The following is a 20840-nucleotide window of genomic DNA, read 5'->3' as shown; positions in this document are numbered from 1 at the left end:
AATTATTAATTTAAGACATGCTATTTACATAACAACTAAGTATTAATAATGATGCATGAAGGATTTAAAAGGCATGCACCAAAATCCTATTGTTAATAATGACATCAAGAACAAAATATTGAATAGAACTACTGTTAATAACAAAAAATAAATGAGCATACAATAATCTGTCTCGCATCGGCCCATCACTTATCTGCCCTAACCGTTTATCTGCCATGATCAACCTTTTCAGCAACGTTAGTTTATTATTGAACAGAGAAGATTAGTTCAGTTAGTTTTTATCCTATCAAAGTTTTCATACACTGTGTTGTATGTGCTGTGTGCGCTATCATTGCTGGTAGTGTCATGCGAGCTGTTTAGTGTGTTGATATGTAAATAAAACCTGTTCGCCTGCAGGGCCTATCAACTTCAACCTCCGTCTTGATCTCCTGCCTGTCACTCGGCAGTGAATACATGCACAGCACTGTAGGTGATGTCAGAAGTATTAATACCATATATATTTCTAAAAAAGGGATTTAGGGGAGCTCCCGAATAAAATCTGAATCGCAAAACAATAATTGTGTTTATATAGTAATTGTTACAGCTCTGTATACTTGTATTTAAAACAGGATTCACTCATCTGACTTTTTACACATCTGCCTTTACACTAGTCCCACCGCAGGCAGATATGTGCCGGATTACTGCATGCATATATATGACCGCACTGGGTTGATCCCCGGAGCCAGCATCGCAGCCGTTGTGTGTGCTGATCCCTAGAGCCAGCCTTACACTTCAGCAATCAACACCAGACAGAAGGATATCTACATCATCAGACACAGGCTGAAGAAAGGGTAAAAAAAAAACCAAAAAAAAAAAAACATGAGAAATATACTACTTTAAAAGCCATTCACCAGAATGTTTTCGATGCATACCCTGGTTATTAATGACCATGATTTTGACACACTTTGTAATCTCCAGCTGTCCAGTTTTCTTTACGATAGTTTACCAGATTGATTCGAATCACTGAATGAAGGGTTTCTGTTTTCTTTTGCAAGTCTTGGTGTTAGAGTTAATAATAATAATAATATAATAATAATAATAATAATAATAATAATAATAATAATAAATGTTTAAATATTGCAGAGGCCTTCTAAATTATAATAGCACATATTAAGTAGCAGGTTTCCGAAAAATATAGCGTTCCTAGTCCTCACGTGCTGCTACAACTGTTTAAATAACGTAACTGTCATTTTTCCTTTCGTTGTTAAAATCCTGACAACTTCCTACACTTACATTTTAAAGTTCGTTTCAAAGCTCTTTTCTAAAGTTAAATAGGTTTGAATGAACATGCTAGTGCTGGAGAAATGTTAGAAAAAGTTTAAATGCTGCCTTAAGCATTATCATATTTGTATGTTTACACTAACATCCAAATGTATCAAAAAGATTGTCATTATTATTCATTTAAAAGTAACACTAACAAATAACGCAGGGTATGTATGTCATGTAAAACCTGGTATATTATATTTATGTTTATTATATTTATGTTTATATACAATATGATTTTTTGCTGGAATGGTAAGTAAGCATGGCAAATAACAATGAAAGCAATACAGAACCATCTAGAACTCAAACGCTAGGATATTAAAAAGGTAAGTAATTATATATTAGGAAAATGCTATCCTTGTTATGGTTTGTAAAGAGGAAGGCTCTGTGTGCTAAAGAGCTTCCTGGCCATACCATGTCATTGGGGAAAGGGAAGCTCTGGTTGTGTGGGTGGGATTGCTTCAGGGCCACATTGTACTTAATGGTATCTGTCAATTTACCCAAGATCCTCTCCTTGGGAGCCTCAGATTTCTCCTAAAACAACAACCGAACAAAGACATGCATTCATATTCAAGCTGTACAATTGGGATACTACATGTGAATACTATAATACCTTATATCTGACCAATTCAATTTGACTGTTGTTACGATTTATGATATGATGCTGTTCTAAGTGAAACATAAGGGTGTCGTTGCCAAAAAAAAAAAAAAAAAAAAAAAAAAATCTCTAGGTGAAATGTCATTGGAACGCTTTCTTTAATATAGTACCAGTTACAATTTATTCATTGATAATCCCTATCAGAAAAAAAAAATGTGCAGGCAGATCTATCTGCACTGTATGACATTTGTAACTGTAATTATTCATGTCCCATTACTTGTTGGAGAATTGTGTATATTGGTCATAGATAATATGATTGAATATGCAGTGGTTAAAGTCTAGGGCTTGGAACCAGGTGGTCACCGGTTCAACTGACTGACTCACTGTGTGACCCTGAGCAAGTCACGTAACCTCCTTGTGCTCCACCCTGTGGATGAGATGTTAAATCAATGTCCTATTGTAAGTGACTGCATATAATGCACAGTTCACAGCCTGCCTCTGGAAAGCGCTTTGAGATGGTGGTTCACATGAACAGTGCTATATAAAAATAATGATGTTGTTGTTATTATTATTATTATTATTATTATTATTATTATTATTACATTGTTTCTTTCAAAGTTTGTATCATGCCTTTTAACATAATTAAATTAAACCAACGAATATGCAGACACTCAGTCTCACATTACATCTGCAGGCACTTTCATGGCAATTAAAAACAAATTGACAACCCCTTGCTTTAATAAAACCCTTCACTGTAGAACCATCAGTGTCCCACTGTTGCCATGCCAACTAAACATACTTCAATAAGGAAATCAAATCATAAGGTAAGACTCCAGCAGAGAGGTAATAGGCAGAAACAAACTCCAGAGGGAAACCTAGCCAATAAATGGTTCGTAATTCTGTAGTTTGAGGACTTAAACCAACTCCTAAAAGATTATTCTGACACAGGTTTGTGGCAATCTGAGTTTTTGCACAGAGCCCAGGTTGTACACAGACTGAATTTTATAAGTACTGGAAAGGTGACAAAGAGAACACATGAATGGAAATAAGACTCCTATTGCTTAGCATTGTTACCCATTCCAGGTTTTCCCACAAGCTTGATTAGCCACAGTGTATAGGTAACAAACTCAGGCGTGTCTTAATAAACTCATAGTAAAACCAGGAATGGATCAAACTGCTATGCAATGGGGGTCTTATTTTGGTCCCTGGTATATCATATAGGGTGCTGTGTGATACAAGATTATATCCATTCCACCTGGCTGCTCTGACTTTGAGGGGGTGAAAAGCATCTCGTATCTTCCAAAGGGCCCTATAATACATATTTAAAAATATACAGTTAAATAAGGATAATACAAGAGCACAGCTAATCAGAATGTGATTTTCAACTATCTAATACAAGCCCCCTGATACAAACTCATACAGACATTTAAGCTGCATGGATCACATCAATATTAGGGTCTACTAAATATTATATAGGAATATCACTTGATTGAAAGTGGCATTATCCAGAAAAAAATTATTATAATGTACCACCAATACTGAATCATAAAATCTGGGTAGAACTAAAGAGTCTTCTTAGTCAAACATTATGACAAGCACCTTTTCAATGACATTAAAAAAGAAGCTGAAAAAGTAAATGTTTGCCTACCAGAGTGAGGCAATCTTTCATTTAAAGAGATACTGAGTGCTACCTGCAAAGACTTAACACAGCCTTTCATCATCAACATACAGTGCAAACAGAGAGTACCTTTGACTGTCTAAACACAGCCAGTGCTTGTTTGTAGTAAGATGCCATGGCAGAACTGAGTAGCTCCTAATCCTTCACGCATCTGCCACTGCCCATGCAGATCACCTAGAGAGTGATCAGCACAATCACCAATTAGGAGGTTAGGATACAAAGCAAGAATGAATTCAACAGCAATTCACACCTTTGCACTGTGAGACTGGTAGTGGACCTTGCACTAGAAGTCAATACTCTGCTCTCCATGGGAGTGTCTCAACAGATGTAATCTTCTGTTGTTTGGACAACAGAACTGCAAAGCTCCTTAAATTGTGCTAAATTACATCTATTAACATTATACAATATGAGCCACACTATGTAAATCACAAGAAATGACATCAGACTTAATAATTGCTCAGAAACATTAAAGAAAATAAAAACAACATTAGTTATCGTAGTGTCAATGCAAGAGGTGACATTTGTACACAACATTATAAGTCAGAAACCTATTAGCAACTATACTTATCACTGAGTGTGGATCTCACACTCTGAATGTCAACGACAAAGAAAACTAAACTTTTAAACCATGAAAGGCTCTATAAAGACAGATTAAGCATGTTAATATCAGCTTTTCATCTGTTTTTATTTAGATGTAATGACTTGTAATATGTTTGGAAGTGTTTGGTGGATACCTTTAATCAAGCTGAGAGGGTATTTTCTTGACAAAACAAAAACTGTGCAAGAAATACACCATCAACTTGTTTAGAGGTAGCCAATAAACACATATATGAACACACAAAAGATGCACTGACATTTTCACAAATCAAACAAAGTGTGATTGTTTTGTTTTTGTAAAGATGATGTACAGTACAATGAACAGAATCCAATGGGTGTATAGTTGTAATAATAAAGCCTAGTAGTAAGATCTTGACTGGGAGCAAACAGATCCTGTTTTTGAGCCCCAACTCAGACACTGACAACTACTGTGACCCAGATGGAAGTCCCTTTGTACTGCACGTTTCACTAGCCCAATCATACATGTAGAACAAGCAGAGCCACATTATGAAAGGCCATGTGTGTCTAATTGATTAATTGTTTAAAACCCCACTTGTACAGAATGAGTAGCTGTGGAATTAGTGTTTTATACGTTGCCAGAGATCAGGAGTTCAGCTGTGTTGTTTCAGCTCCCCACATGTATATTGTATAGTAGGTTTGAGTGAGGCAGATTTGACAGTTCTTCTGGAGAGAGATCTGCTGTGCACTACAGGTCTCTAAGTAGCTTTTCATTTTAATACTCTAAATCTTCTTCTTCTTCTTCTTCTTCTTCTTCTTCTTCTTCTTCTTCTTCTTCTTCTTAGTACTAGTATAATAACAATATAATTTTGCTTTAGCTATAGCTGTAATTAAATTGAAATTCCTTCAAGTTCTGTGTAATGTTCTGGCATGGACTCAAACCAGCTTATGTGGTGCTGGTAATTGATTTGACACTGGGGGCCTCATTGTTTCCCAACAAGATTAATTTTGCGTTGTCCTTCAAAGCAACCTAGAATTTTTAAATGAGAATTCAAACTCCCTGTGTACCCAAATACCATCAGAATGATATGCAATTAATTCCATTACAATTCTGACAGTTAAAAAAACTCCTTTCAGTTAATATGAATTACTCCCCAATTCCAATTGCAGTTGTATATTTCTAGTAATTGCACATGGCATTCCTGTACTATATACTATTCACAGTGGGGAATGAACAGGTGCATTCAACACTTCAATGCACGCAGCTCAGTGTACTACTGTATTTACACATTCATAATTGAATCATGCTGACTTCAGACATTCATTAAATCTCCACAGTGACATGGAGGCATCAGATTAAATAAACTACTTCCAATAGGTGTATATTTAAGAAATACAATTGCAACCAGCTCCTGAAAACCTTTTGGGTAAAATCAATCAATTTTGTTATAGCAACCTCCACAATAGAATTGTCACAGAGCGCTTCACAGGGTGATAAATAAAAAAAAAAAAAAAAAAAAAAAAAAAAAAAAACAGTACATTGTCAATTTAAAAGAGAATCCAGCAGGAAACATGACTCGAAAGTTACAATAAAACACTAAGAACAGAACAATAAAAGGTGCAGACAAGTCATTTTTACGATAAACAGGCCAGACTATAAAAATTTGTCTTTAGTTTTGTTCTAAAAACAGCAATGGTTGGTGCTTCCCTTATGGAACGAGACAGTTTATTTCAAAGTTCAGGAGCCCTATAGTTGAAAGCTCTTCCGCCTGTGTTCTTTAATGTACTATACATTTTTATTGATAAGAAAACTATGGCTATAATACATTTTTTTTTAACAAAGGAAGGAACATTATGTACTAGATTACTCAATTAAAGACTTATAGAATTAACTGATCAATAATATCATCCAAGAAATCAGTAAAGTTAGTTATTAGTTATTATTAACGTTAATTAGGTACATTAATACATTAATAAAATCTGAATTATTTGACTGCTTCACATTTATATTGAGGTGTGCCTTACTAATAATGATTTTCTTCATAAGCCAGATAATATAGGTACAGTATTCAGCTGTACTGAATAAATAATGGTACAATATAAAACACACCAGATTCTTTGTTCCTTTCATATTTTTGATTGTGAAAGTTTTTAAAGCAGGACATCCAATAATAATTCAAATAAAGTTACTATAATTTAAAGATACAGTACATAAAAAAACACATTTATATTAGCCACCTTCATGGTTTGTCTGTTAATCTGTTTCTAATTGTTATTAATGTAACATAACTCAAACAGTAACCAAGAAATACCACCTTAAAATCCCAGTTTACAGTTTGTCCCCATTTGATGCCCCAATAGAATACCGATTAGCTACCTGAAAAATCAAAGCCTAAGACTGTGGTTTTGTCAGATCTTTAGACAGACGCTTACCTACTTCCTTGAAAGCTTGCAGGGCCTCTTGGTAATAGAACGCTGCTGTTTTATAATTCTTCATCTGGCTATAGGCGTAGGCCAGATTGCACAGACTTTCACCCTGAGCCTTCCTTTCCTCTAGGGCACCTACAGACACACACACATGTACACCGCACATCCAAATTCAATGCACAACACAACCATGGTTACTTAAAAGAACGGTTAAGACCTTGTCGCTGGGTGGATTTTGGAAGCATGCCAGAAGTGATAAACGAAGTGTAAAAAAATTAATCTGAAGCATTGCAGTGCATACGGTAACATTAGAGATTATTTTAATGCAAAACAAGAGCCACCTTGTGTGCTGCCACAATAACATAATAAATGGGATATTTTATCCACTGTTACCACTAGAGGGCAAACACTACCTTAACCAAACTTGCAAACCTGACTTTTAGATGCAGATACTATAACACCAACATTGTACTTTTGGGGCAGGGTTCTCCTTGCATATCAAAAAATGTCCCTGTCAACAGGTAGTTGTATACTGTATTACGAATGACAGAATTAACTGTAATGCTGGTCAGTTGAGTAGCACATCTGAGCAGTCAAGACAAGAAAACCTACAAGTTTTTCCAACACCACGACCTCAAAGAACCCTGCATCTTACCGTACATGTCGGCTGCCTCAGCGTGATACTTGAGTGACGTCTTGTACTGGTTCATTGCATTGTGGATCGCCCCTGTGTTCTGAAGCAGCACAGCCCTCTTCCCGATGCTGAAACTCATTCCTGAGCAGCTGCCCAAGGCTTCAGTGAAACACCCTTCTGCCTGGCTAAAACTCTTCAGCTCTGCGGAATGTAGGCCAATGTCATTGAGCAGCTTTCCTGGAAGACAAAATGGTAAGTGACAGGCGGCACTCATCAGTGCTTTCGTGTCAACACCAATCTGTGTCAGTAAAACAGGGAAAAACAGAAAAAAAAACACCAGCCCACCAAGTACACCAAAGGTACAGGATCTGCCATCATAAAGTTGTATTGAGATGCAAGCCATTTAAAGCCATCAGTGTAAATGTCATCTCAAGCAACCAGTCTTGCAAGTTGATTAAACAGTGGATATTGAAATTGAATTTCTCAACAGACTCGCCCTGAAGTGTTAAGATGCCAGCCATGACTCTAGATTGCTTTTGCAATATACGATTCACAAAACTGGATGCTAAGGAACGTTTGCAACTCCCTAAGGCAAGAGAGTGTTATTGAAGCACAAGAAAATTAATTTACTAAATGTTATTTTATGTAGAAATCCATATATAAATACATACTTAAATAAAGCGTGAGGAAAATTACTATACATATTCTTAAAATCACACTAGATGGAAATAAAATGTAACTCTAAGCCCATGGCATTCCATTATCCTCTAGGACCCAATGGTGGGAGAAGATATACCTTTTAGGCTTGAATGTGTTATTGCTTTGCATATCTGATGACACTCCTTGAGAACCTGCTGCACTTCTGCTTTAGAGAACCTCTGGCTCTGGATCATGTAGCTGGCACATTCCCTCAGTGCCATAGCTGCGTAGTCCCACCTCCCAGCCTGTTGGTAAGACTGTCTGGCCAGCCTGAAGGAGTGTGCCCCTGATGCAGGGTCCTCCAGGTTCACAGAATAGTAAGCCAGCTTTATCAGGGCATCCGCGGTGTTGTCAGCCTGGTGAGCTCCATAGTCATTCACAGTCTTCTCGTAGAACCTGACGGCCTTGGAGTACTCCTTCATTTCTTCGTAGGCGATGGCGATGTTGAAGTACATGTCTGCATCCCTCCCCTCGGGCTCCTTCAGCTTGCACTTCATCAGGCACTTCAGGCCCTTCTTGGTTTTGCCCACAGCAATGTAGGCAGCACCCAGGTTAAACAGATAAGGCTTTTGGGTCTGGCCTTCAGAAAGCTTTAAAGAAAGCAGGTAGGCTTTCTTGAAGATGGACAATGCTGTTTCATGATGGTCATCTGCTAAAACCTGGCTGCCAGTCTTAATTCGGGCCAGGATGGCTGTGGCTTCAGTTTCACCTGAACTGTTCATGGTCACATTGGAAGCCATGGAAGCCATTTAAAAAATATAAATATATATAAATATTGCATACTTACCTTATTTGTGGAATGCTTGTTGTCTCAAAAAAAAGTAACTGAACTGCGCCAATATTTTCAAACTTTTGAGAAATTAAAAAAAACACCAACCAACCGTGCTCAATTCCACATGCAAAATGAAGTTAGGTTTGTAGTATTTGTAAAACTGTTCCCATGGTAACAAACGAGCTACTAAAAGCCAACGTCTGTTCTCTAAATAAACAACATGGAAAGGGTGCTGGGTAACAGCATATACCTGTCACCTGTGGTGGTATCTTTCAAGTAGTGTGTTACAGGTATCTGAATACACGCCAGCCCTGTTGCAATGTTGGTATCTGTCTGTCTACATCACATTATGACATCTGGTTGTGACGGATCAATGTTAGTTTACAATGGCAGCTTCATTTTATTATAATAATATATAATATAATTGTCTTACAAAAGTACAGCCTATCTATCTTTGGGACCATGGGTTTTGATGAAACAAGAAATAGACTGGATATCTGGAATAATCAAATAGAAATATAGTGCGTGTGTGTGTGTATATAAATAAGACAATGACAGTAACGTACACAAATAGAAAGGAAGTGCTTCTTGTTCTGAATGGCACAACTCAGATTATAGTGCACAAAGAAAGATGGGTGCATTGTACAAAATCACACAGTATCTTTTAAAACATGCATTCTACTTAATAATATTTATACATCACCTGAAAAACACTCTTTTTTATCAATATACACAGCACAATATGAAAAAAAAATCATTAAAATATGTTTTAAAAAAATCTATACCTTGTATGCTAATATACAATTTAAATTTAACATTTCTTTGTAACAGAAAATGGCAAGCACACATTTGTGCTCACTCCTTTAAAAAACAAAACATGCAAACCAAACTAGAGTAGTCATATATAAAATGTGTACCTTCCATTAAGGAGTGGCATTATAAAGCCAGCCATTCTTTTAAGCTGTCACACTGATTTAATACCCTGGACTTGTATCTGTAAATCAACTTTACATCAGCTGGCTCCCCTGCTGTATTCTTCACACGGTGCTTGTTGCCAGACAATGAGCTTGGGCGAGGGCCATCGATATAAAGCTGCAGTTCAAGACTAAGATATAATTCCCTGGTTTTGTTTACTGCATTCTTCCAGTCTTAGCCTTCTGTGCAGCAGCAATCACACACTGCTGACAGTTTGCTTACAAGGGATGAGCTGCACCAGCTTCCCCACCCTTTGAAACCTGCCACTAGTCAGCGTGCCTCAAATTGTTATACTAAACACATTTTATAGGAACAACCTTAGATTTTATATTTTCAACTTTAATATGCAACAACTGTTTAAACCACGAGTGACACTGTATTTTTAAGTTACTTAATAAAGCAGATTATAATACACAGCAAATTTTTTAATTTATTAAAAATAGCTATTTTTTTTTTAATTTAAAGTGCTATTACAAAAAAGAAACTGACAGCCCATTTCTACTGATAATCACTAACATCTAAAAGACTGGATTATTCCTTCAATATTTCTTCAAATAAATACAGCAGAAGCAGTGAAATAATTAATATATTGCAATAAAAACAGAAAATTGTAGGCTGTATATACACTGACTCACCTGCCAAAAAATGAACACCTTGTGCTACTCACTATTACCAAGGTGGGCAACCTTTGCAGCGATAACAGCTGAGATACAGCGACCAGACAGTGCCTGTCTGGGAGCCAGTGATACTGGACTGTGTTGGCAGATGCTGTTCAGCCTGCAATGCTGATAGGAATGAGGACATTCAGAGTTGGGGTAAATTCCCTATGAATCAATTCCAATTCCATTTACGACAGAGGCTTTATTGAGAAAACACACACAACTGTGTAATTCCATGTGCTGTTGACAAGTTGCGCATGTGTTTGTCAAGTTGTATGTATGTTTGCTCAATAAAGCCTATGTCAAATTAAAAGGGAATTGACCTCAACTCTGATGACATTGTTCCCCTCCAACAATGCAGAGAGATCAGCAACTAAGAGCATCGGCCAGGGGCTCTTAATGCACAGACCAACTCGCTCACTAGATCTGTCCAATCAAGCTGCTGCAACTAATATTTTGGCAGATAAATCAGTAGAACTCCCTTTTTCACCCCAAGTGTCTCTGGGAGCAGGATAAAGGGAATGTTATACCCAGACTTGATGGAAAATGTTAGGGGACACTCCTCAGATGAGGATGAACCTGTTTGTTATGATTGTCACTGTTGAATTTTCCTTGGGTCTAATCTTGGTGTCTGTGGAGTTTAGCTCATTGTAATCATTTCATATTTATCCTTCATGCTGTTTTCTTCTTCTGGAGTCTTCTGAGGGTCTGTGTGGTGAAGCTCGATGAAGAGCACGTAGATCACAGCTCCGACCATCCCTCCAACCAGCGGTCCAGCCACAGGAATCCACCACCAGTGGTTTCCAGCGCTGCCAAGGGAACAAAGAAACAGTCAACAACAGTCTAGATATTACTCGAAATTTGTCATTTTACAGTTTCCCACTTTTTTTTTTTTTACCTTGCTTATAATTTGCAATTTTCAAGTGTTACCTGTGATTTGCCCAGCGTGTCTGTGCCTATTTGTGGTTTCTGGTACCAATAGATCTCAAGGTACAGTAAAATAGCTCTGCTGCAGAGTGATGACATTTTGTATTCACTACCCAAGCAATACATACTGTACAATATTTGGGTTTTATCAAGCCACCAGATGTACCTGAAAACTTCAGTGCCCCACCCTGCCATGGCGGTGAAGAGCCTTGGACTGAGATCACGTGCTGGATTAATCGGGTAGCCGCAGTTCAGGCCCATGGAGACCCCGATAACCATGATGATGAGACCAATCACCAAGGGCTCCATTCCTTTCGGGGCGCCCTTGTTCTTGTTGTCCAAGATGGCAAGGATGCAGAGGAGCAATGCACCAGTTCCTATAACCTTTGTATCAGCATAAAAAGAAAACTCTTCCTTTATTAAGCTATCGAATAGAACTTTACAATGTGCCATTATAATACAATCAGATAGGCAGCACCCACTGTTGACAGTCTGAGATTTGTCACTACTGTACGTTGTGACTTTGTAGCTGGTTGTACATTGCTTTTGTGCATGTCAGACTTAACCAAACCCAATCCCCTTTACCTAACAAAGCCTTTAGTGGTACTGTTCCATTAGCCTTACTTGTCAATAAGGCAGACACTGCTGGTAATAACTACATCCGTTTGGATCAAACAGCCTCAGGTGTTTTATTGATTACTGCCTGCATTAGACTATTTAGGCTCTCTAAGTGTTTGAGCTAAATTAGGACGCTATTGACCAACTTTATTCTTCTGCACCTGAAAGCAACTGAATAAACAACCACTTTACAGAGGACAGTCTCTCTCTCTCTCTCTCTCTCTCTCTCTCTCTCTCTCTCTCTCTCTCTCTCTCTCTCTCTCTCTCTCTCTCTCTCTCTCTCTCTCTCTTTTATTTACAGAAGCACTGCTAATAAAATGCTTGGAGTTACACAGTAATGTGCTGTTGAAAGTCCTTTGCTTGTTTGTCTGTTCCTTTGCTGTCTGTAATTGCTGAACAGTGTAGATATAATTAATTTATTTAAGCAATAATATCAGACACAGAGGATAATGTCAGAGACTGTGGCTTGTTTTATGGTTGCAATGCATCTGGTCATTCCCCCTGTGGAGGGTATTGTTTAGATTATAGTGTTAACTGTGCAATTTTTATGCTAATTAATTCCATGTCCATTTAAAAGCGCTAACTTAAGTGACTGCTAATTATGTCTATTTTTCTATTTATATTATATACAGTTATGTTATATATTAATATATAGTTTTGTACTCCTCAGCAAGAATAAAATACTTTGGTTTAATAGGAATATTATTTCCAGTTTCTGATGAAGTTACTAGAAATGGTGTAACATTTACTGTACATAATGTATAATTATCTATATAGAAATCTAGGCTAGAATAATATACTTACCTGATCTATAAATCCATTTAAGATTGAAAGATGTTTGCCAGGGTAGGATGAAAAAATGTGTGCTGTTGCATTGGGGCCAGTAACTGTCAGCACTCCACCTGTATAATCCAGGAAGGCATCTGTAAGAAAAAAGGAATCGTTGGACTATTGCTGTATTTAAATACTGTGCAGAACTCACAGTGTCAGCAAAAGAGGATTACCATTTGAATGCCAAAGACTTTCCTAGAGGCTGAAATTTCCTCCAAAGTTATATCAATTTCACAAAGCAACCAAATCCTAGCAAATCAATACCTGTGGCTATCTGCTGTGATGAGTAAGTTCGGATAGAACCACAGCAAGTCTCAGGCCTATCTTATCTCATTAGCTGTACTCAGATCATTAGCAAATGTTGTCAATAACACAAATAGACCGTACAATGAAAATTTGGTCTTTATGGTCTTTTTTCTAGTGCTGGATAGTTCATGCTGTAATACCAACCATAATAAAGTCCATAGACTGCTGCGGCGCCAATAAAAGCACCAAGGAACTGAGACACGACGTAGACTGGGAATTTGCAGAGGCTCAGCTTCCCCAGCACACACATCGCCAGAGAGACAGCAGGGTTTATGTGAGCACCTGGAAATAAACACTAAGCTCACTATTTGGCATATACCTTTTCTACTGTAACATGTACATTTCTTGCATGACAGAATTTGAAAAATTCATACAGCAATAGGCAAGCCACTTTCAACCTCTCTTAAGGTTTTGATATGATGATGGACTTCAAGAAGCATCATATCATGTATCAGTACATTAGAAAGCAAAAGATTGCCAGGTAATGCATAGGACTAGAGGGCACGTATGTGTGGTCTGATTCTAAGTAAATCCTGCAAACAAAGATATGTAGCCCAATACCCCCATATACAGGGCAGCATACATTTGCATAATGACTACTGATATTTCCGAATAATTATGACTTTCTTGCTAAATGGTTCAGACTAATTGTGATTTATGTATAAATCATCTTTAAAAATAAACCTTTGCCTTGATTCAAAGCCACTTTGAAGCAATTAACTTTTAAGTAAATGGACTTGGCTTCTCAAAACCTTGATGTGTTAATGACCTGTGAGGCAGAAATAGGGTTTATTTGGAGGTCAAAGTGTCTCAGTTACCGTTTTAATGTTTTTTGCATAACACTGTGGACAATATAATCGTATAACATAACAAGCGTCTTAGGTCAAGAAAAGTGATTCACTCTGGGTCTAATTATTGTTTTTGTGTACCCAGATAATTATAATAAAGTCTTATTGCAGAGAACATTGCCTTTGTATCTAAAATGAACCATTTTTCTGAATGATTTTCTTTTCTTGCTGGAAAATGAGCTGGATGACTGTGCAGGCATTTCTTCAGTGAATTAGACAGAGAAAGAAAAGCAAAGCCTGTGCATTGTTACCAGTCCTAGCTGTGTCAGCTGTGCTATGCTGTGTGGAAATCATTTTTAAAGAGTTGTATGGCCAATTCATCAAACTCCTAACTCTGCCAGCTCTCTGACATTTGCAGACAAGTTCAGAGAGTGACTTGTTCTGCTACTTATTTAAAATGTATTTAACAAAATCTATGAGTATCCAAGCTAAATCTCGTTTCAGTAGCCATGTTCATCTGTGCCATTATGTAAACCAGATAGTCATGTCGAAACAGGACATACCTATGTGCAATAGAGGGGCAAACCGCATCTTGTAAAATATTAAATAGCAGATATTCAATTGGCATTATTCCTCTCAAAGGGCAAAAACTATTTTTTTTTTTATTGTATCATCCAGAATTACAAAACAAGATTAAAGTGTACACGTACTGTCCCCAAAGTTTCTCTGGACCGATCGAAAACAAAAATAAAAGTCAGCTAAAAGTCAGAACACCAGTTTTATTTTCCGTATCAGTCACTTGTCAAGAACAGGGCAAAGGTCAAGTTCAAACACTGAACAGAATGTTCAAAACAATAATGTCCTTCTATGCGCAATGCCTGGCTCTTGCTGGTACTTTGATTGGTAAATGCCTCAGTTAAATAGCCCATGTACATCTAGCTGAGAAAACAAAAGTCTCTGAACCCAACTTTGCTCATAGTTCAATTTTTTATAGTATTAAAATGTGTTATTCTTTTCAATTCAGTGAGTGTTTAACGTTCAGTTATACTGGGATTTACAAGTGATCTTCAGTGTCAAGGAAATGTATAGTACAGTTGTGGTTTAGTATTCATTTGGATCGATACTCGATATGTTCTTGTAAACTCAGTTTGTTTTGACAGATACCTTTTCTAGTTCAAGACTTTCATTTATTCCATAACAGAATGTAAAAATGAATCTCATAAAGTAATTAGTAAGTTTCAACCTCCTATAAGGTCTTTATCAACTGAGCAGTGACTTAAGGTTTTGTTGTATTTCATTGCTGTCTTCACAGTGATGTTTTAGCCACTCTCCAGAGTCAATTTAACGTAAGCCACTAACACCCAAGGTCGCGAATATGACCTCTGTGTATGTCAGTTTAACTCCATGGCAACGTCATAAGGCACATTGGGAAAGAATCCATACTCCGTTCAGAAATAGTTCCACGGGGACAGACTGAAAAAGTCAATCTGGATTGAGGCTAACATAATCTGAGTGGATTTGCTTAAGCGCCCTCTGAATTGAAAAGTGATCTGGTTAAGAAGCATTAGAAGGGATACCGATGTCTGTCAAACCGAAATTAAAATGAAATAATTAAATAACATTAGGCTTTTTCCACACGCTAACTACTTCAGGAAACCAGAGCTGGGAAAAAGCCCAGCACCTGATTCCTACACAGGTACCTCTATGCAGGAAGTGTGCCCCAGTAAAGCTCATTAGTCTGATCTCTCAGACAATCGTCACTGATGTCATTTAACAACATGCAAGCTTCCCGCGGTCGCGTGGGTAGGTGCAGCCATACAGAAACATATGCAATTATCCTTGATGAGTTTATTATTTTAAACAGAGACAACAGTGTGGTGCATTCTAAGGACCCATTTCAATCTCACAATCTAATCTTATTATTGGAATGTTCTGCTGCATTCTAAAGTTGACTGATTGGTGTTTGTTTACTACATGCTTACATATTTTAGTCTTCATTTTAAATAAAACAATCACTCAATACTTACCCGCTCCCATTTGTATAGTGTAGGAGGATTCATATTCTATCATGTAGGTATGCTGGTCCTCTTTACTTTTTACATTTTCAAACTTGAGGGTATTTTAAGGGATGTGGAAGTTTTTAAAATGCATTGTCTTGTAGCTAGCATGGGAACTTTGTTTTTGTGCCTTTTCGTTTTTCAGTTGATTTGAAGACTGTGCTGTCACATTGAATCAGGCAAAGACTGTTTTCACAACACTGTAGCAGCAGGTATTAGAATCCCACCTAACAGCACTGTACGTGTAGCAAGGGGTTTGTAAAGTTTTAGACAGGACACTTATACAGTAATTGTTGCACAGGGAGTAAACCTGTGGCGATGGGTTAAACGGACTCCATCAAAAAGAAAATAAAGTCTGAAAAACTAAATGATTTTACAGAAATTAAAGGGACTTGCAGGAAAATGGTTTAACTAAAAAAAAAGAGTTTAACTTATTTTTATGCTGCATGCTTCACATACTTTTATTTCTCTACTGATTTTTTTTTTTTTTTAATATGCTCACACATTATATTTTACCATATTTCAAGATGCAGGGTTAAGGACTCAAGTACTGAGCCCCCTGTTACACCATCCTATCTTGGCTCATCTTCAACACTATATTTTGACCTTTAAAACACAGACGCTGTTAGGATTCCTGCCCATTTGAAACAGGGATAAGACTATTCAAATCATGCCAGAGTGTGACAAAAATAAACTGCAGAATCTTGCAACTTTACAGATATAAACTGCTGTATGATCCAGTATTTTAGACACAGAAACACTGTAATGCGATTCAGTATGGGTAATTGTGGGAACTATGCTAACACTATGGGTACTCTGCAATGCTAAAGTGTCTAGTTCTTCTAGTTTTGAACAAATCACCTGTTAGTCACCAAGGGCGATGCAGCTTTAAAAATACAGTAATGGACTAAGCTAGGCTGTCCACATCATGTCTTTGGAAAGGGCACTCTGTAAATGCATTAGGTATGATTACAGGCATTAGTTACAGTACCTGAAACTCCTCCCGCCACATACACAGCCATGGTGACTGCGAGTGTAAAGCCAATGTGTATGGTGAGTGGATCTCCCATTGAACCTCTGCTTAGGACAGCCTGGGCAACCGACCCGACTCCAAAAAGCTGCAATCCAAAAATAGGCATTAGTCTTTTCAATTGGGCACATTAGTACACTGGGATTTGTAGTAGAGCCAACACGTTTAATTAGAAAGCTTTTGTACCGGAGCTGCTACTGCATTCCACTCTTACGTTTTTCAAATGCATTATAAAAAAAATATCAAAATAAACCAGAAATAAAAGCTTGGGCATCACAGAGTAATAGCAGCGGCAATGCTGCCATAGATTCTCTCTGACCCCAAGTGCAGCTGTTGTTAAAGCCTTCGAAGCATGAGACAGCGGATTATTAAAGCAGTGTCCATGCGATCACAGGGAAATACACAAGAGGTGTGTTGTGCTGATTTGTTTCTATTGTAATATGTGAGTCTTGCACACAGTTTTCAAATATTTATCAATAGAAGAACATCAAGCAAAGTGGAAATTTTCAAACAGTCTCCAACTTTCCTAAATCTGTACAGGCTGAACTAAACTGTAAGAGGGAGAACTTTGCAGTCTCAAAAGCTATTGTACTGTATATTATATACACATGTTCAGATTCAAGACCTTTCTAAAATAATTGTGAAATCCTTAAACCAATAAAGAAAGGGAAGGTGTGCTGGTGTCTTATGTGTGCTCAGATCAGTAAGTAATCCACTTGTTATGTCTTTAAACACCTGCTCCTCTCCTCTGCCGGATCATTGGATAAATGCAGTACACCAGCTCAGTCATAGCTGATGCATGCAGGTAACAAGTTCAGCAAAATTCATTAATTTTAATAGAATACAAGAGGTGTGCTGGAAAAAAAAAAAACTTGATCATTCAAGATTCCATTGATTTTAGATAATTTTGCTTTAAATTACAAACTCAATTCTGATTTCTATAAACACAATTGCTTGCAGTTTTTTCAAACACATCCCTGTTCATTTTATGGAACTTTTTTTTTTCTCCACGGAAATGTGAAGCAGGAATAAGTGGAATATCAATTTTCCACTCAATTGATTAATTCTTTAATAAAGGACTAGGTAAAAAAAAAAACAAAGTGAGTAAATGATTAATGAATAGTCTTTAAGGCGACGTGTTTAAATATATAATTGCATACACACATTATTGTGTTTAATTGCACCCATTAGGCTTACAAAATAATTAGGATAATATGTCAGGCAACAAACAACTTTGTTTGCCATATGCAATTTAACTCAACTTAATTGCATTATTGGTAATGTGTTCAAATCCATTTTCATTGTTGCCATGCCATTAAGTGTAAGAGGATTTCCGAAAGATATGCCTAAAACATCATTGTTCTGATAAAATGTATTTAAGGTGAATGGAAAACCTTCTGAGTTTCAGAGGTAATTGAAAATGTTAAAAGAATAAGCCCGTCTGGCATTGTCAGCCCTCCTGCTATGAAAGCAAACAAACAAGTTAATGTAGCTGATTATACAACATGTCTTTGTATACCTAGACCTGTACAGCATTTTAAACATAGAAGTGACATTATCATATTCATTCAATTAAATTAACCAACAAAGAAAGAAAGAAACAAACAATCAAATAAATAAATAAAATTGAAATACATTTTTAAAAAAAAGTTAATAAAAGTGTCTTGCATTACAGGACTTACAATTAGCAGAAATGTCCCAAGGAATTCTGCTAGGGCTTCCTTCACCAGGCTATTCCTCAGAGCAAACCTCTCTTTAATACTCGTGTTGTTTTGCCTTTCCATATCTCCCCCCTTTGCTGATCAAATGTGCCTCTTGAGTCCTATCGCTACTGAAGCAGTGCGAATACTGACTGGGTCCCTCCGTTGAGCTGCGCTGCATTTCAACCTTCGGCGCGTTTATCTGGACACTAGCTGGCGTACTGTTCGTCACTTAACTGATAAGGGATTATATGATGTGCCTAACAGAGGACACACCTACCCGGATCTAGTGTCTGTACAGCCAGCATTTTGAACCATTTTAAATTCATCTTTTTCTTTTGTTCCACCTTCATTTTTCAACTTTTTTTTTTTTTTTTAAACAATTATCCCAGATAAGATAAAACTCGAATTGACAAAAAAAAAAAAAAAAAAAAAAAAAAAAAAAAAAACCTCATGGTTTAATTATTACTTCATTTCAAGGCAAATGTCTTATCTTTACAACAAAACTCAAACAAAGCAAACGTTAGTCACATGCAAGGCTACAAGAATACATCGTTTGAGAGGTGCTGGCTGTGGTTCTAATTTTTAACTATTCAAAAGTGTTGCTTTAAGACAGCATCGTGTAAATTGTGACTGGAGTTGAGGAGTATTGTCCTTTGTGTTGAAAAAGTGAAAGACAGTGTGAACATCATAACTACAACATAATAATATTTATTATGCATTTGCAGATAGGCGATGCGGGTAGGGTACACTTTAAATTTTTCATATACTGAATCTGAAAACGATTTATCTAAGGGGGATGTGAATGCGACTTCAGAAATATGTCAGAGGCATAGCCAAACAGAATATTGATAGCGCATGCGCATATTGTGTCACATATGCAGATAAAAACAGGTGGGTCCTTATCAGCCCCACTTCTTCTTCTTCTTCTTCTTCTTCTTCTTCTTCTTCTTCTTCTTAGTTAGTTTGTTTGTTTGTTTATTTATTTATTTGGCAGGTGCACCCTTGCAACAATGAGACAGTCCAGTCCAAGGAACGCGAAGTTAGGCTTTGTAAACATTACAACGTGACAAAAACTTTCACCATTTTTTTCTTTAAAAATTATGTGTTATCATTGTAGGTGGTTATTGCAGCTGTTCCAGTTTTTTTTTTTTTTTTTTTTTTTTTTCGTTTGATAAGTCTGTTTTAAGGTGCTTTTACTATGAGTTCAGTCGCAGCTCTTCGACTCTCTGATGACGTTGTCATGCCAAATTTCGAAATTTGCCACGTCATCGTCAGGCGTGTATATCGGCTACATCAGAATTAGAAGTAGATTTTAGAAGTAGAACCAGCGCCATCTAGTGGTCTCGCACTTTGGATCAAATTTCCTTTGGATGCAGTTTTTTTCTGAGTACGCTATGCAATAATAATGCATGGGATGGTTCGCTTGCTAAAATAAGTACTCTGACTGACCTGGCCTACATTGCACATGACCATTTGGTTACCTACAACAGTAGCGTTGAATAATTTTGATTTGGTTTATGGAAATATGCGTTTACATTTTACTGTTAAAAAATGAAATTGACTTTTAACTTTAAAATTTAAATGTACCCTAATATTAAACACCAAATCTTATTTCCCATGATGCTCTCAGTATAAGGATATTTCTAAACAAATAAATGATTCAATTGACAAATAAAGTACTCTTAATTATGTGTGTGTATGTGTGTGTGTGTGTGTGTGTGTGTGTGTGTGTGTGTGTGTGTGTGTGTATATATATATATATATATATATATATATATATATATATATATATATATATATATATATATATATTCGTACCGTGTCCGTGGATCTCAATAACCTGGCTTTCTTCGGACCACTTATTTTAGGTTCTGTAGCAAAATATTCCAATACAACAAGCAGCCCATATCTCCGGTCCTATCCCTACAAAACCACATTATCGGTAGTTCCAACTAGAACCATTAGGGGTTATATGATGGAGGTTTTTAAAGAGTGCAATGTCCAAATTTCCCAGCAGAGGGAGCGCCAAGCACAGAAACTCAGATCGCAAAATGCATAGCAAGTTCATCTTTTCCTTCTGCCCTAAAGCACTGTCTGCGAAGGGGGGACATGTTTATATTGCATTAATCAGTGTCACGCTTTCAGAATTGCTTTCTTTGATGTCAACATTTTCAGAAAGTCACCCATGCTGTGAAAAAATGTAGTGACGATGGAGAAAAAACATTTCAGGAGGCTGTAACACACTGATTTACAAATTACAGCACGGCGGACAGTTTTATTG

General features: G+C 37.0%; 1 protein-coding gene across 2 annotated transcripts; it reads right to left on the bottom strand.

Moving 5' to 3' along the window:
• Positions 1-9058: 9058 nt before the first annotated feature.
• Positions 9059-18790, bottom strand: LOC121294919 (aquaporin-9-like). Of its 2 annotated transcripts, XM_041219117.1 has the most exons (6): positions 18539-18788; positions 16818-16944; positions 13126-13263; positions 12649-12767; positions 11393-11610; positions 9061-11108 (listed from the first exon to the last, which is right to left on the bottom strand). In XM_041219117.1, the coding sequence occupies exons 1-6, from the start codon at positions 18638-18640 to the stop codon at positions 10940-10942; spliced, it is 873 nt and encodes a 290-aa protein (XP_041075051.1). In that variant the 5' UTR covers positions 18641-18788; the 3' UTR covers positions 9061-10939. The 2 variants fall into 2 exon arrangements, with proteins under 2 accessions (XP_041075053.1, XP_041075051.1); XM_041219119.1 differs by lacking the exon at positions 13126-13263 and having other exon boundaries at positions 9059-11108; positions 18539-18790.
• Positions 18791-20840: the final 2050 nt, after the last annotated feature.

The sequence above is a fragment of the Polyodon spathula genome, chromosome 19 (genome assembly GCF_017654505.1).
Source record: "Polyodon spathula isolate WHYD16114869_AA chromosome 19, ASM1765450v1, whole genome shotgun sequence".
NCBI lineage: Eukaryota > Metazoa > Chordata > Actinopteri > Acipenseriformes > Polyodontidae > Polyodon > Polyodon spathula.
This window is presented reverse-complemented; position numbering and strand designations above follow the sequence as displayed.